The sequence below is a fragment of the Fringilla coelebs genome, assembly GCF_963513975.1.
Source record: "Fringilla coelebs genome assembly, chromosome: 23".
In the NCBI taxonomy this organism is placed as follows: domain Eukaryota; kingdom Metazoa; phylum Chordata; class Aves; order Passeriformes; family Fringillidae; genus Fringilla; species Fringilla coelebs.
Genome location: NC_140049.1, coordinates 3,935,722 through 3,953,155, shown reverse-complemented (window position 1 = coordinate 3,953,155; position 17,434 = coordinate 3,935,722). Strand labels below are relative to the sequence as shown.

The 17,434-nt window shown below is 48.7% G+C and overlaps 1 protein-coding gene across 1 annotated transcript; it reads left to right on the top strand.

Moving 5' to 3' along the window:
- Positions 1 to 380: 380 nt before the first annotated feature.
- On the top strand, positions 381 to 15,655 carry PIGR (polymeric immunoglobulin receptor). The gene is made up of 11 exons (XM_084220460.1): positions 381 to 451; positions 3,939 to 4,034; positions 5,162 to 5,491; positions 6,570 to 6,893; positions 7,477 to 7,803; positions 9,931 to 10,248; positions 12,114 to 12,234; positions 12,746 to 12,864; positions 13,978 to 14,097; positions 14,210 to 14,268; positions 15,063 to 15,655. The coding sequence occupies exons 2-11, from the start codon at positions 3,953 to 3,955 to the stop codon at positions 15,186 to 15,188; spliced, it is 1,926 nt and encodes a 641-aa protein (XP_084076586.1). The 5' UTR covers positions 381 to 451; positions 3,939 to 3,952; the 3' UTR covers positions 15,189 to 15,655.
- The last annotated feature ends 1,779 nt before the right edge of the window (positions 15,656 to 17,434 follow it).

Here is a 17,434-nt window from a genome sequence, read left to right as displayed (position 1 = left end):
GACATGGGCTGGGCTTTAGCTGGGCTCTGGCTGGGTTTTGCTGGGTTTGGCTGGGCTCTGGCTGGGCTCTGGCTGGACAGTGTCTGGGCAGGGTCTGGGCAGGGTCTGGGCAGTATCTGGGCAGTGTCTGGCCCCTGGCTGGGCTCTGGCTGAGTTTGGCTGGGTTTGGCTGGGCTCTGGCTGGACAGTGTCTGGGCAGGGTCTGGGCAGTGTCTGGCCCCTAGCTGGGCTCTGGCTCCCAGCCCCAAGTGGGCAGAGCTCACCTGGCAGCGCTGCTGGATGTTGTTCCTTTAAGGCACCACAGGTGGAAACGCAGGGCTGAAGGTGCAGGGAGTATTTAAAGCAGGCTGGCAGTGCCACAGCCCACGGGGACACAGGACACAGGACAGTCACAGAGCTCCCAGGGCCGGCCTGAGAGGGAAAGACAGAAGTGCCAGGAGGAGCCTGGAGTGTAAGTAATGCTGCTTTGGCATCTCTGGGAATGCACAACCTTTTGTAGGGCCGTGCTGGGATGGGCAAGGAGAAGAACCACTTCTTCTTCTTGAGCCACTTTTGAGGAGCCTTCCTCACACGGGAGGGAAGCAGCGATTTGGAGCCATTTCATGTTCAGAGCTCACTGGTGGGAGGCTGATTTCTTCTGAAAGAACCACAGCAACAGGCTTGTGGCAGTTATGGTTTCTTCTCTACGGCAGATTTTAATATTTAATTTCTGGAAAAAAAAAAGAAAAGCCACCATTAATGATCATTGCAATATTTGCATTAAGTTTTAACATAGGAAAGAAAAGTCAGTAATTATTACTGTAGCAATTTAAATTTTGCATCTCACCCTGAGGTCATTTTGTACCCCAAAAGGCAGATTTAGAAATTTTAGAAGCGAGTTGCTGCAGTTGTGTCCTAAAGGAGCTGCTTTGGAAGCTCCCTGAGAAGTTTGTGCAGTTACAGGAGGATAAGGAGAACCTGGAGCTTAAATGAATGGGCTGGATGTGGTGTCCTAAAACTGAAATGAGAGGAACCTGGCAGAGCCCTGTCCCACTCAGACCTGTGAAGGTGTGGGTCCTTCCCACCTGAATCCCTACTCTGCAAAAGGGACATTCCCGTAGATTTAACAAATTTCTGAAGCACAAACAAACATCACCTAATTACAATTAGGTTAATGAATCCACAGTGGCTCCATCCATCCCTCCAGACTGAGGTGTGCTCTGGGCTGTGGGATGTTCCTGCTCCTTGCAGGCAGAGGAGAATTAAAGTAAAATAATTTACTAGTGCTGAAGTTGGTTTCACTTTCCAGCCCAACAAACAAATGAACCATGAAGGTCTGATCTGAAAAGCAACAAGTGGGTGCATGGGGGATCTGAAAGGAGCATCAAATCAGGTCTCAGGTTAGTGTAGAGTGGATCCAACAGCTGAAAGGAACATAAAATTGATCCAGCAGCACAACCTCAGCTGGGATTTCAGTCACTGCCATGAGAGCTGCCTGCTTCTTCTATTCTATTTCTTTTCTGAAATAAGTTGCTCATATGTTTAACTGACACAAACATTCTTAGTTCAGAGGGTCCCAAGCACTGCAGGCATTCCTAAAAATCCTGATAATCTTCAGCAAGTTCTACCTAAGTGTTTCTGCTCACTGCATCACCAAACCAGCCTCTCTTATTTATTCTCTCAACATTGTAAAGGATGCATCTGCTTGGAACTGGAAAAGTTTATTTTCTGCACATGTTTGGTCAGCTTGATCTTTTATCTGGAAGCTGATTGCTCATTCTTAAATGGGGTGGATTGGTGGCTTTTCCCCATCCCACTGCAGCAAATAAAACCCATGGCAAGGCAAGATCAGCAGTGACCTTGATGGGCAGTTGAGGATGTGAATAACCCAGGATGAAATTTGTTGCTGTGCACTTTTTCTGGGCACAGAAGCCTCCAGCACCTCCTCACAGCACAACTCTCTCTACACCAATTTGCATATGCACATCTTCCCCGTGGGTCAAAAGGATTTGAGGGGCAAAATATTACCTATATATAAAATATACAGAATATATGGAATACATTACATTTTTGTTATTATTTCTCAGCTATTTGAATAGCAGCAAACATTCCACAAAAAGCCAGAAGGGATCCCAGGCTGGAGTGACAAATGTCACAATTAAACCTTGGTGTTTTGTCAATGCCTTGGCACGGCCTTGACCTGGTCATTGTCAGGAGCAAAAGTTAATATCTAATGGGCTGGACTGGGCTGATCCCTGGCAACCCCTGCAGCAGGAATTCAGCAGAATTTAGGAATTGGACTCTGGTGTTCCATACCCAGACAGAGCAGCTGCAGGCTCAGGTTTGCACAACTTGGGGGTCAGGTCCTGGTCTCTCCCAAATCATCATAAATCTGAGGATAATTCTCCCCAGGACTGACAGAATCCCAAAAGCACAACAGAAACATGGGGCAAGTCTTGTGATGGATGAGATTTGGAAGAGCCAGCCTGGCCAGAGAGCACTGCTGCTGGAAACCTGGAAAATACCAAAATTTAGGCATAAAATAGCACAAGAGAGGAAGGTATGGTCCCAACCCACGTCCAGAGAAGTGTCCTGGACGTGACCATCAGCCAGTTTTAAGGGTGAAGACACTAAAAACACATCTCTAAAGAGGGACTGGCTGAGGGGGGTCTGCCCTCCCCAGGGCTTTACACATAAAATGTGTAAAATGTCCTTGTCACCCATTGGAGCTGCAGCGAGGTTTAGAGCCCAGCACCAAATCAAAACAGATAAATAAAGTGTTATTCCTTCCCAGAACCCCATGGAAACAACAACAACAACAATAAAATTATCTGTCCTGAGCTGGAAAGCAAGGGGAAAGGTCATGGTGTTGTAATTTTTCCATTTACATCTGAGAAAAGAGGGCTGGGGACAGCTCAGAACTGTTGGTGGTGCAAGAGCACGGGAACCACTGGTTTGGGGGGGCACAGATCTTGGTGACCCTTCCAGACCTGAGAGAACAGCGTGGGCTGTACCCCAAAACCAGCTGAACTTCTTGGGAAAAAATCAGAATAAGATTATTTCAACAAGGCTGAGCTGGGTCCTGCTTGCACCACAGGCTGGTGAGGTGACCATCAGGCAGAGGAGCTGCTGTCAGCCAGGGGCAAACATCAAGGTTCTCTTTGTGCCACCTTGTTTGCTCTGTGCAGAATTTGTTATGTTTGCCTTGCTGGCCACCTCTGGGATGTGTTTGAAAGAGAATTTTTCATGCTCAGTGAGTTAATTATTAGCCATGGACAAGTGGCCATTGAGCAAGGAGAAATCACAATACAAGGAAGAGGCACAACAGAACACCTTTCATCTTAACAGGGAAATAAAAGGTTTTTTTCTTCTGCCGGGAATTACCCTCAATAAAATTGTGTCACTTGATGCCCTGAAATCAAATTGCTCTGATTGTTTGTGAGGGTTTTCCTTGGCACCTCTCATCAGGTCCTGTAGGTGCCTCCTATGAAGTTGGAGCAGGCAGGTGGATCAAGAGGTGTGCTTGGAAATGCATATCAAATCTGATTTTTGGAGGAGCAGAGCTGAGGTAAATCCCTACAGCTCACTCAATTCCTCGGCAGCTGAGGAGAGAATTAAAAAGTAGGGGTGAAAATATCCCCTTTATTCTCTTTTGTGTGTCCTTGGAGAGACCAGGGAAACAGAGTCACTAAATACAGGCTCCAGTCAGGAATTCTGTGGCAGAGGGAATATTGGGGTGCTGGGATGAGATCCATACCTGTGCAGCAACCCAGGCAAGAACAGAAATATTATTAACTCCTTTTTTTCCCATTCAGTTCCTCAACAGCAGCAATTAAAAACCAAATTTCTCTCCACTTCCCATAGCCACTACCCTCAGATCCTCCAAGCACGAAGATTATTAGATGATTAACATTTTGCAAATGTGATTATTCAATATCTTCCATGTTTTTTTTTTCCAGGGAATGCAAGAAAAATGACTTTACTGGCGTTCCTCTTCCTGCTCACCCTGGTCCCAGCTGGGTCTGCAAGGAGCAGACACCTCCCCAAGGCAGCCAGTGAGTGTCACCTGCATGGGGCACAGGTTTTGGGGTGGTCTGGGGGGTGCCTGCAACAGGCTTCAAAAGAGAAAAATATCAAGGTATAAAGATAAAAGTGGATGTAATTCATGAAGGGCCTTGAGGGCAGGTGAAACCTCTCACGAGGCTACACCCAAAATGGATGATGGTCATGAGTTTCTCAAAGCAGAGGCCAGACAAAAAGTTAAAAATATAAAAGTGGATATATTTCATGAAAAGCCTTCAGGTACATTAAGGGCAGGTGAAGCCTCCCACGAGGCTACACCCAAAATGAATGATGGTCATGAGTTTCTCAAAACAGAGGCACACACAGCCCTGGTGGCACACATGGCACTGTCCTGGGGCACACCGGGCACTGACAAGGTGGCACACAGGGTGGCACGCAGGGTGGCACACACAGCCCCGGGGCACACAGGGTGGCACACAGGGTGGCACACACTGTTCCGGGGCACACAGAGTGGCACACAGAGTGGCACACAGGGTGGCACACACAGCCCTGGTGGCACACAGGGTGGCACACACAGCCCCGGGGCACACAGGGCACTGTCCCAGGGCACACAGGGTGGCACACAAGGTGGCACACACAGCCCTGGGGCACACAGGGTGGCACACATGGCACTGTCCTGGGGCACACAGGGCACTGACAAGGTGGCACACAGGGTGGCACACAGGGTGGCACACACAGCCCTGGTGGCACGCAGGGTGGCACACAGGGTGGCACACACAGCCCCGGTGGCACGCAGGGTGGCACACAGGGTGGCACACACAGCCCTGGGGCACACAGGGTGGCACACAGGGTGGCACACACAGCCCTGGGGCACACATGGCACTGTCCTGGGGCACACAGGGTGGCACACAGGGTGGCACACACAGCCCTGGGGCACACAGGGCACTGTCCCAGGGCACACAGGGTGGCACGCAGGGTGGCACACACAGCCCCGGGGCACACAGGGTGGCACACACAGCCCTGGTGGCACACAGGGTGGCACACACAGCCCTGGGGCACACAGGGCACTGTCCCAGGGCACACAGGGTGGCACGCAGGGTGGCACACACAGCCGCGGTGGCACGCAGGGTGGCACTGACCCCAGCCTGTTCTCCCGCAGTCTCCAGCCCGGTGTTCGGGCCCCGGCAGGTGCACGGCGTGCGGGGCGGCTCGGTCACCGTGAGATGCTTCTACCCCCCCACGCCGGTGAACAGGCACGACAGGAAATACTGGTGCAGGCAGCGGGGCTCCGGCTGCCTCACCCTGGTGTCCTCGGAGTTCGTGGCTCCCGCCTACCAGGGCAGAATCAGCCTCACTGACCACCCCGAGGAGGAGCATTTCCAGATCCACATCTCGGCGCTGGAGCCGGGGGATGCCGGCACCTTCCAGTGTGGCGTGGGGGTCAATGGCAGGGGGCTCTCCTTCAGGGTCACCCTCAGCGTGGCTGAAGGTAAGATAGCCTTGGGGCTCCCTCAAATACCATGGTCTTGGTGTTTTACCAAAACTAGAACTCCCCAAAAGACCCTTTTCTTGGTATTATACCAACACCAGGACTCCCTCCAATACCATTTTCTTGGTATTTTACCAATATTAGGACTCCCTCCAATACCATTTTCTCGGTATTTTACCAATATTAGGACTCCCTCAAATACCATTGTCTTGTTATTTTACCAATATTAAGACTCTCTCAAAGACCATTGTCTTGGTATTTTACCAATTGGTAATTTACCAGTTGGTAATTTTATCAATATTAGGACTCCCTCCAATACCATTTTCTTGGTATTTTACCAATGTGAGGACTCCCTAAAATACAATTTTCTTTGAATTTTTTTCTTGGTACTTTACCAATATTAAGACTCCCTCAAATACCATTGTCTTGGTATTTTACCAAAATTAAGATTCCCTCAAATACCATTGTCTTGGTATTTTACCAATTGGTAATTTACCAGTTGGTAATTTTACCAATATTAGGACTCCCTAAAATACCATTTTCTTTGAGTTTTTTTCTTGGCATTTTACCAATACGAGGACTCCCTCCAATACCATTTTTTTGATATTTTACCAATATTAGGACTCCCTCAAATACCATTGTCTTGGTATTTTACCAATTGGTAATTTACCAGTTGGTAATTTTACCAATGTGAGGACTCCCTCCAATACCATTTTCTTTGAGTTTTTTTCTTGGTATTTTACCAGTATGAGGACTCCCTCCAATACCATTTTCTTGGTTTTTTACTAATGTGAGGACTCCCTCAAATACCATTTTCTTTGATTTTTTTTCTTGGTACTTTACCAATATTAGGACTCCCTCAAATACCATTTTCTTGGTACTTTACCAATATGAGGACTCCCTCCAATACCATTTTCTTGGTATTTCACCAATATTAGGGCTTCCTAAAATACCATTTTCTTTGAGTTTTCCCCCTCTCCCTCTTAAGCAATGCCCCACCACTGGCCTGCCCAGTGAGTGAGGGCTGCAGGGGCTTCCAGAGAGGTTCCTTTCATGCCCTGAGTGTCTCTGTGCACAGCCCCACCTGTCCCTGAGGATGCTGAGCTCTTCTACATGAAGCTCCACAGCACCTGGACCGTCACCTGCGGCTTTGGGGAGGACACGGCCGAGATGAGGAAATACCTGTGCAAGAAGGAGCAGGACGGCTGCCGGAACATTATCAACAGCTACCAGGACAAAGATGTGCCAGGGAGGCTCCAGCTGACTTTTGAGAACCCTCCAGGCTCGTTCCGTGTCACCATGACTCAGATGGACTGGGAGGATGCGGGCTTGTACTACTGTGGGGCTGGTGAATATGGGAAGGACAACACCAGCAAGGAGCTGGACGTGTTTATCTACGAGGGTGAGCTGCTCCCAGGGTGTTTTCCCCTTCCTCTCTCCTGCTTTTCAGAAGCATCAGCAGCACTGTCACTTTATTTAGCAAGGACTTGAATTTCTCTTTGCTCTTATCCTATTCTCTCGTCTATATACTGAGTTCTATACATTTAACCACCTGTAATGTACTAAAACATCACTGAATGAAGCTTGTATCCAGACTTCACCTTCCCAGATGTGGATTGCTCTGTTCCCCACCCCAAAACTCCAGGGGACAAATTCCACCCCCCCAGTCTGAGGCAGGCAAGCTGTCTCTTCAAGCCCCCAGCTCCTTAAATCTCAAATTTGATGTAGATGGTCCCTCTGGCAAAGGGAACAAACTTTTGGAATATCTGTCCACAAAGCCATCAACACTCAGTGAATTTGGGAAAAAGCAAGGCCTGACTGACCCTTTAGGATGAATTCTCTGACAATCTCCTGATGTTTGCACCCCTGAGCCTTCCCTTAGCCATAGCAGCTTGGTTTGATCTGATAATGTTGATTTCCTTGGGAAGGTGCCCCATGGACACAAGTGAGACTCTTATAATTCCTCATTTCATTCTTACCTACAGACAAAAATTTCCCTCACTTAAAGACCAACATAACTGCAACAATTGGAAGCTCAGCAACCTTCCAGTGCCTCTATGAGCCTCTGCTAAATTCCTCCACGAGGTTCTGGTGCAAGCAGAGGGGCAGGATATGTGGTGACACAATCATAGACAACACTGGGCGCGTGGAGGACACCTACGAGGGAAGAGTGGCCGTGTTCGAGAACCCCAAAAATAAAACTCTCACCATCATCCTGAACCAGCTGCGGGAGAAGGACAAAGGCAATTACTGGTGCATGTCTAACGAGCTGAGGGAGCAGCAGTCATCAACAGAACTGACAGTTGTACCAGGTAAGAGCCGTGCACCGGCAGCTCTCTCTGCCTGCTCAGGAGGTACCGTGTAAGAGCCGAAATGAGGGATGTGGGACTCCAGGCAGCTCTCCAAAATGCAGTTTGTCACATCCAAGAGGTTACAGCAGTGCAGGGTGGTGGGTGACAGAGCTGTGCCCACAGCTGTCAGCTCCAGCTGCAGGCAGGCCTGGAGACCCTTTGGTTTTGTTACAATGCATTATAGACTTTTCTTTGCTGAGCATCTTCATGCAGTAGAACCAATCTATACCTTAACTTTTACCTATAGCCCATCATAACTACCATAATCACCATATTCATGTTTCTATTCTCCAGTCCCTCAAAGTCAGTACATTACAGTTTAAGCCAGAAGTTGTTTTTCAGTTTTCCTGGAGTGGAAAATTCAGAGACCTTTTTTCTACTTGCCACATCGGCAGGCTTGTTTGCCTGTGCTCTCTTCCTGCTTGGTAAAAACATCTTCTTGTTTGGGGTGGGTTCATCCTTTGTTCTAAGCCATAAAATCCCCTTCTAACAAACATACCCTTTGCCTCCTTGGTTATCCAGCAAGACTGGCTCAGCAATTCTTTTCTTCTATATCAAAACTTGCTTCCAACTCTATTCCTTCACATTTAAAAATCTCCACATTTAAAAATCTTTCTCCTAAGCATACATACCCGTGAGACTTTCTTGTCAAACTTTCATCCTTCCCAACAGTACAGAACCACCCCCAGTGAGCAATCTGGACTTTTGGGAAGGGGTGTGAGCTCCAAGCCTGAACTCACCCCAGCAGCTTTAAAACTGAGACAGAAAGGTTCAGTTTTGTGGGAAGGCGTTCGCAGAAAATGCTCATGAAATATTTCTTAAGCCTTACAAGAAGATGTTATAAATGAACTAGCCAATTTGATTAATAAGGAGAATTTATTCCATAATTAAAATAGAATTGTAAAAAGGCCACAAGCAAAAATCAGATCTGTGCTGAACCAGGCTAACAGTGTCGGGTGAGACAGGGAGGGCCCTCTGGATCCTCTCCTCTGTACATCACAAAGACACAGCTCTCACAAAACCTTTTTATACATTTCTAAGCTTCAGGGGCTGCTGGGAAGGGTTTCTTGCTTTCTCATTGTTGATTTTATCCTTTTAGCATATTCATGTAATTTTTCCTTTCTTGCTGTCACTCTTGCTGAGAGTTTCCCAAACTGTTAGAGGAAAATCTCCTGCAATATATGTTCTGGGAGACACAGATTTATTTTATGGATGATGCATATCGAATGCATATTGCTGGAGTTTGGTCAGGTGAATAATCGACATTTCTGGAGATGAATATTCAGGCTGGGATCTTGGTGCATATCACTGTAATCTCATCAGAGGGAATTTTCCAGAACCCTCCTTTGGTATGCCAGGATTTTCATCAGGTGAGATTACGTAGCCTCAGCACGAATTTACACATACCATCTATTGCAAAGAGAACCTTCAACAGCATCTTTAATGTTAATTTAGCAACACGAGGAGCACTTTCCTTCCAGGCTGCTGCTGGGAAGGGTTTCTTGCTTTCTCATTGTTGATTTTATCCTTTTAGCATATTCATGTAGTTTTTCCTTTCTTGCTGTCGCTCCTGCTGAGAGTTTCCCAAACTGTTAGAGGAAAATCTCCTGCAATATACGTTCTGGGAGACACAGATTTATTTTATGGATGATGCATATCGAATGCAAATTGCTGGGGTTTGGTCAGAGAAATAATCCTCTGGAATTGACATTTCTGGAGATGGATATTCAGGCTGGGATCCTGGTGCATATCGCTGTAATCTCATCAGAGGGAATTTTCCAGAACCCTCCTTTGGTATGCCAGGATTTTCATCAGGTGAGATTACGTAGCCTCAGCACGAATTTACACGTACCATCTATTGCAAAGAGAACCTTCAACAGCATCTTTAATGTTAATTTAGCAACACGAGGAGCACTTTCCTTCCAGGCTGGAAAGTGCTGCCAACACGACAAAGGCAAAAAGGGTCAGAGCACGCAGGAGAGAGGGAGATGTGGCCACTGAAGCGCTGAAACCCGTCCCAGGGGGGCTGTTCACCCCCACCGCCGGCCGGGTGCCTCCCCAGCCCTGATGTCCCGTTTGTCCCCGCAGGAGAGCCTTTGCTGACCGGGAAGAAGAAGGTGGAGGCTCCGGCGGGCTCGCGGGTGAACCTGACCTGCTGCTACCCCTGCCAGTACCGCTCGTACGAGAAGTTCTGGTGCCGGTGGAACAGCACGGGCTGTGCCATGCTGCCGGCGCTGCCCGAGCGGCTGCCGCAGCCCGGGGACGGCTGCGCCCCGTCCTGCGCCCGGACGGTGCTGCTGAGCCTGGGCCCGCTGGCCGAGGAGGATGAAGGCTGGTACTGGTGCGGGGTGAAGCGCAACGGGGTCTTCGGGGAAACCATGGCCGTGGAGCTGCGGGTGAGCGCAGGTGAGCTCGGGCAGGGGGTCCCGGCCGGGGCGCGGAGGGCGCTCCATCACCGCTAGGCTGCAGCAGCGCAAAGCAGAAGCGCTGCGCCCCGCGGCTCCCGGCCGTGCAGTTTGTGTTCAGGGCTTGGGTCTCTCAGTGCTGACTTCCCCGTCGTTAAAAACTTCTTTCAGTCTAAAACTCACCTCTTTCTATGGTAATTTTACTTTTAACCCCGTGCTGATTAATTGTTCCTACTGCAGCGTAATATTTGATATTATAATATTTTTATTTAAATAAATAATATAATTTCTTCTATATCATTAGACATAATAATTATTATATCGTTATATTAATTAGATTATAATAATCATATCATTATATAATATTATATATTACATATTATACGTTATATAATATATCATATACAGTATGTAATACATAATAGATAATATATCATACACAGTATGTAATACATAATATATAATATATAATATAAATATATAATATACAATATACAATATATAATATATAACAGATGATAGATAATATAAAATATAAAATATATAACATAATGTTATATAGTATGTAATATACAATATTATATTTTATAGTATATAATATATAATATATAATATATAATATATAATATATAATATATAATATATAATATATAATATATAATATATAATATATAATATATAATATAATGTTATATAGTATATAATATATAATATTATATAATTAATCATAATACGTAATATAGAATTAAAATTTCATAATTATATAGTATTATGTTATTATTTAACAATCATTATTATTCAATAATAATATAAGAGTTAATATTATAGTATTTTATTTATTTTATAATATATATTTAGTTTTATATTTAAATATATAAGTATAACTATATTATTTTTTCATAATTATTGCTATTATTATTTTAGATTAATATATAAAATTAATATTCATATAATTATATTATGTAAATATTATATTATATTATATTATATTATATTATATTATATTATATTATATTATATTGTATTGTATTATATTATATTATATTATATTATATTATATTATATTAATATTCATAGAGCATTATAATATTGTATAATATTTTATTTACTTTATAATGTATTTATTTAGTTTTATATTTAATTCTATATAAGTGTTATTATATTAGTTAATAATAATTATAGTATTATTATTTTATGATTATATATAATATTGTAAAATTTACAATAATATTTTGTTTATTTTATAATATATCTATTTAGTCTAGGCAATATCTGGCACATTTCAGGTGAAGAACTGATCAAGTTCAGAGACTTTGCTCCAGGAAAGTTCTTATCTTAATAAACATGAAACCAGGAAGGTTCAGGGCAGGCTGACACCAACAGCAAGGGGCTTAATCTCAGCTTTGGTGGAGTATTTTGGAATTGAAATGGTTTTGGAGGAAGGAATATTGTTAGAAGCAGAGAAGGAATAGAGCCCTGGGTATCTGATATTCACCCATCCTGAGGGGATGATGGCCAAAGTGAAAATAGGGGAAAACGGCCCCATTTCGTTGCTTTTGGTGGGCAAAGAGCCAGGAATAAAAAGCAAAGCAAGGAGGCAAAATTTGATCTGGAATTATTAGGTGCAGAACTTAGGAATGGAAGAATTTTTCAAAACTTCATGGGCAGAGAGATCCTACTTGAGATTTTCACAGCAAATTATTTGTTGTGAGAGCATTTCAGGCATTGAACCCCCACTTTGAAGAGCCTCTCATGGAAAGACAAAACCCCCAGCAGCATCTCCATGTCCACCAAACACATCCCAGCAGTTTTTGTGTCCAGCTCTCATGTTCTGCTCTAACCCCCCTCCTTCCCTGGGACACACAGGGAGAGATGCCAAGTTCAGCCCAGAGTTCCTGGATGCCGATTCCAGCCGTGATCCTGGAGCTGTTCCCCCAGGAGGAGCCCACAGCGATGCTGAGGTGCGGAAAGGAGCTGCCCCAGAAAGGTTGGTTCTCTCCATCCCCTGCCATTTATCATTTCTGTGGGGTTTGTGTGCCATTTATCATTTTTGTGGGGTTTGTGTGAACCCTTTGTGTTTGTACACCCTGTGTGTGTTGTTTAGCAACACACAAAAAAAAATCTTGTCCCCAAAGAACTTTGCTCTAAATGTCAGAGAAGATAAAAAGGGACAGCAAAGGGCGAGATGACTCACAATTAATCTCCAATTCAAGAAAATAGTATCAGAAGGAAATTATTAGAAATTCCAGGTACAAAGTACTTCTGTTAATATTAGAGAAATTTCCTTCACGTATTTATAACCCAGCTGCTGATGCAGCTGTTTCAGCCTGACCTCAAGCCTATATTTTTATTTGGGTTTTGTTTTATTCTGGGTGCTAGAATCCAGTTCATTGACTGAATTGCACCATGCTCACTCAGAATTACCATCCTACCCCAATTTAGCCTGCTGGATTTTCACGTGCATCATTCTCAGTGAGATCTCTCTCCCTCTGTCCCAGCTCTGATGAAAGCCACGGCTCCAACACTCTGGGCTTAGTGCTGGGCCCTCTTGCTGGCCTGATCCTGATTGCTGTGACAGCTTTTGCCATTGTCAAATACAGGCAGCTGAAGAGATCTGGTGAGTCCCTGCCTCTCTGGGCTCTCAAGAAACAGCAGCAGCGTTGAGTTAAAGGTGCTGGGCTGAGCTGCTCTCCTGGGACCACGCCAGGATGGGCAGGAAGGTCCCTGCTACTCTTGTAACCCCATCCCGAGAGTTCCAACCTCCTGCTCCTCCTGTGACCCATCCAGAGAGTTCCAACCCCCTTCTCTCACCCATCCAGAGAGCTCCAACCCGCTGCTCCTCACCCTGACCCATCCAGGGAGCTCCAACCCCCTGCTCTGACCCATCCAGAGAGCTCCAACCCCCTGCTCTGACCCATCCAGGGAGCTCCAACCCCCTGCTCCTCACATTGATCCCATCCAGAGAGCTCCAACCCCCTGCTCCTCACATTGACCCCATCCAGGGAGCTCCAACCCCCTTCTCTGACCCATCCAGAGAGCTCCAACCCCCTGCTTCTCATCCTGACCCATCCAGAGAGCTCCAACCCCCCGCTCCTCACACTGACACATCCAGAGAGCTCCAACCCCCTTCTCTGACCCATCCAGAGAGCTTCAACCCCCTGCTCTGACCCATCCAGGGAGCTCCAACCCCCTGTACCTCACACTGACCCCATCCAGAGAGCTCCAACCCCCTGCTCTGACCCATCCAGAGAGCTCCAACCCCCTGCTCTGACCCATCCAGAGAGCTCCAACCCCCTGCTCCTCACCCTGACCCCATCCAGGGAGCTCCAACCCTGTGCTCTGACCCATCCAGAGAGCTCCAACCCGCTGCTCCTCACCCTGACCCATCCAGAGAGCTCCAACCCCCTGCTCTGACCCATCCAGGGAGCTCCAACTCCCTGCTCTGACCCATCCAGAGAGCTCCAACCCCCTGGTCTGACCCATCCAGAGAGCTCCCACCCCCTGCTCCTCACACTGACCCATCCAGAGATAGCTCCAACCTCCTGCACCTCACCCTGACCCATCCAGGGAGCTCCAACCCCCAGAGTGTCCAGGCTGAGACCGAGCCCAGCCCTCCCTGGGCTTTGCCCATTGTGCCACAGCCTCCCCTGGCACAGAAGGGTTTGTCTCTTAAGGTGTTCCCACCCACTCTGAGAAAGACCTGAGGGATTTTCCTCCTCCCTCCCACCAGACCTGGTGTCCGTGGGGAGCTACAGGACCAACATCAGCATGTCAGACTTTGAGAGCGTGAGGGACTTCAGTGCCAGCAACAGCGTGAAGGAGAGCCAGGAGACCCCCATGGGAGGGGATGGTGAGTGACCTCCCCCAGCCCAGCCCTTCCTTGCTGAAATACCCCCCAAAAGCCACAGGAACCCCTGCCAGCCTCTGCCCCCTCCCCAACACCTTCCTCTCTCTGCCTGCAGAGTTCATCACCACCACGGACACTCCGGACAGTGCTGCCAACACAACCAAGGCAAAAAGGGTAAGGGGAGGCAGGAGAGAGGCCACGGCCCTGGGAGATGTGGCCACAGCCCTGCACTCTGTCCCAAGGGGGCTGTCTCCTCCCAGAGGCTTTATTTATACCCAGGTGCTCTCCATTTTACCCAGATCCCACTGCAGACCAGCCCTCATGGGTGGAAGAATCCCACCCGGGGTCCCACCCCTGTCCTCACGTCCTGTTTTAGCAGGGACATTAACAGCAACCACTTTGCTTCCAGAAACAAACCAAGGCAGCCCCAGGCAGTGTCAGGAAGGTTGGGTTTGTTACCAGAAATAGGAATCAGTGGGATAAGCAGATGGCTGGAAACCATCACATCCCACTTCTCAGCGGCACAGGGAGGGCTCTGCCATTGCAAGGGCTGAGATTTGCTGTGATCTCTGCCTTTCCCCAGTTTTCTCTGCCTCTCCTCCCCTCCCCTTGGGTGAGATCGTGGTGCAGTGGCCCCTTTTGGCAGTGGCTGCAGGTGCCACATTCAAGGCTGTGCTTTTCCAAGTCCCGACCAACAGGAGAGGTGTGGGTGATGGAAGTGCCAGGAGCTGAACTGGAGCAATCAAGGGAACTGTCAGGACATCAGTAAAGCCCAGCAGCTTTGGGACAGGAGGGCTGGATGCCAACACCCAGGGACAGGCTTGCCAAGGGATCCCAAACCTAAAAGCTTTTGGGGTTGATGCTCACATCGGCACCAGTGTGAGCCACAGGATCACCCCACTCCTGCAGCGTCCCTGTGTTATCCTGCCCATCCCCATGCCCTGACTGTGTCCTCCTGTCCTTCCCAGAGCTCCAAGGAGGATGCTGACCTCGCCTACTCCTCCTTCCTGGTCACCTCCAGCAGCATTGCCCAGGCCAGCTCCGGGGGGGACAGCGCTGTCCTGGATGTGTCCCCACCCCAGGACCGGGCATGAGGAGAGGTGGCAGCGCCTGGGACGGGCTCTGCCTTGAGGATCACAACGTCAGCAAACAAATCTGTTCATTTCTCCCACAATTTGCTATAGCTTGGCCTGGTTTTTGCTTAAATTCAGCTTTGAGTGGTGATTTAGGGGGAGTGGTTTGATGGCAAGGGGGGCTGGAAGTGCAGGTGTGAGTGAGGAGCTTGGGCTGGGAAACAGCAGGGACTCGAGTGGCTCATCCCACCAGCAGCCCCAGTTCCTACACTGGGCTCTCACAGACCAGAAGGAACATTGTGGAAAAAAAAATAAAAGAAAAGAAAAAAATCCCATTTTATTTTAAAGGCAGCTGGGATACCCTTTAGAACAGCATCTGATGCTTTTGATTCCTCTGAGCTTTCCCGACCTGAGGGCAGCACCTGCAGGGCAGACACGCCTGGAGTGTTTGTGTGCACGAGCAATAAAGAATCCAGTGGCTTTCAGCAGACCGGGGAACTCGGCGTCTGTGGGACATCACAGGAGAGCCCACCCAGAGAGGCACAGAAAGGGTGGGAAAAGCTGAGTATTCCACGGATAAAGCAGTGCAGGAAGGGGTGACAATGGCAGGCTGGGTTATCTGGCCAACGCTGAATTTCATTGAGGATAAACACAAATTATTCCTGAATTGTGGATTCCAGAATTTCACTGAGGATGAAACACAAATAATTCCCGAATTGTGGATTTTCATGCTGGGATGAGCAGGGCAGCATCTCCCTCCTGCTCACCAGCCCTCACATCCGCATTGCACCTTCCTGCCTGCCCTCAAAGGGAGGTCAGGGCTCACCTGCCGCATCCCCGGGGCTGCATCCCCTCAGCAGCGCTCTGGGAGGGGGTTTGGGTCTCGGGAAAGGCGCGGAGGGACCGGGACAGGTCCGTGAGGGACCGGGACAGGTCCGTGAAAGAACCGGGACAGGTCCGTGAGGGACCGGGACAGGTCCGTGCTGTACCGGGACAGGTCCGAGAAAGGGACCAAGATAGGTCCGTGAGGGATCGGGACAGGTCCGAGAAAGGGACGGGGACAGGTCCGTGAAAGGGCCAGGACAGGCCCGTGCCGGCACCGGGACAGGTCCGAGAAAGGGACCGAGATAGGTCCATGAAAGGGACGGGGTCAGGTCCGTGATGGCACTGGGGCAGGTCTGTGAAAGGGATCGGGACAGGTCCGTGATGGCACTGGGACAGGTCCGTGATGGCAGCGGGACAGGTCCGTGAGAGAACCGGGACAGATCGTGAAAGGAACCGGGACAGGTCCGTGCTGGGACCGGGACAGATCGTGAAAGGAACCGGGACAGGTCTGTGAAAGGGACTGGGACAGGTCTGTGAAAGGGACTGGGACAGGTCCGTGATGGCACCGGGACAGGTCCGTGCTGGCACCGGGACAGGTCCGTGATGGCACCGGGACAGGTCTGTGAAAGGGACCGGGACAGATCCGTGCTGGGACTGGGACAGTTCCGTGAGGGACCGGGACAGGTCCGAGAAAGGGACCGGGACAGGTCCGTGCTGTACCGGGACAGATCCGCGCTGGCACCGGGACAGGTCCGTGCTGTACCGGGACAGGTCCGCGCTGGCACCGGGACAGGTCCGCGCCCGCCCGGGGCCGGGAAGGGAGGCAATGCCTGACTCAGGCGCGGCAGGAAAGGCGTGAGCCTGGAGAGCATCCCCGGCGGGCAGCAGCGGCAGGAGAGCGCTGGGATTTGGAAATTTCTGAGAGGAGAAAACCCCTTTCGCTCTCCCTTTGTAAATCCTCTTCCTCCTCAGCCTGCCCCGCGGCGTCCTTTCTGCAGCTCCGCTCCTCCCTCGCTGCCCTGGGAGCGGCCGGGATGAGCCGAGCTCCGGCAGAGGAGCAGGAGCGGGCAGAAGGGCTGGGCTGAGCATCCCGCAGCCCTCCCGCAGCCCTCGGCTGCCTGCCGTGCCCCCCAATCCTCCCCACTGCCGGCACTTCATTAATTCTCCTCATTACAATGTGCAGCATCATTTAGTTTAGGTGACATCTGGCACCTTTCAGGTGAAGAACTGATCAAGGTCAGAGCTCTTGCTCCCTACTTCATATCTTCATAAACTTCATTTCCTAATAAACATGAAACCAGGAAGGGGCTTAGTCTCAGCTTTGGCGGAGTATTTTGGAATTGAAATGGTTTTGGGGGAAGGAATATTGTTAGAAGCAGAGAAGGAATAGAGCCCTGGGTATCTGATATTTACCCATCCTGAGGGGGTGATGGCCCTGGGCT

What these genes read in the sequence shown, in the direction of transcription:
- PIGR (XM_084220460.1), top strand. Translation starts at nt 3,953, where the DNA reads ATGACTTTACTGGCGTTCCTCTTCCTGCTCACCCTGGTCCCAGCTGGG. An exon ending in ACACCTCCCCAAGGCAGCCA is followed by an intron (nt 4,035 to 5,161) that starts GTGAGTGTCACC and finishes GTTCTCCCGCAG; the next exon opens with TCTCCAGCCCGGTGTTCGGG. An exon ending in AGAACTGACAGTTGTACCAG is followed by an intron (nt 7,804 to 9,930) that starts GTAAGAGCCGTG and finishes TTGTCCCCGCAG; the next exon opens with GAGAGCCTTTGCTGACCGGG.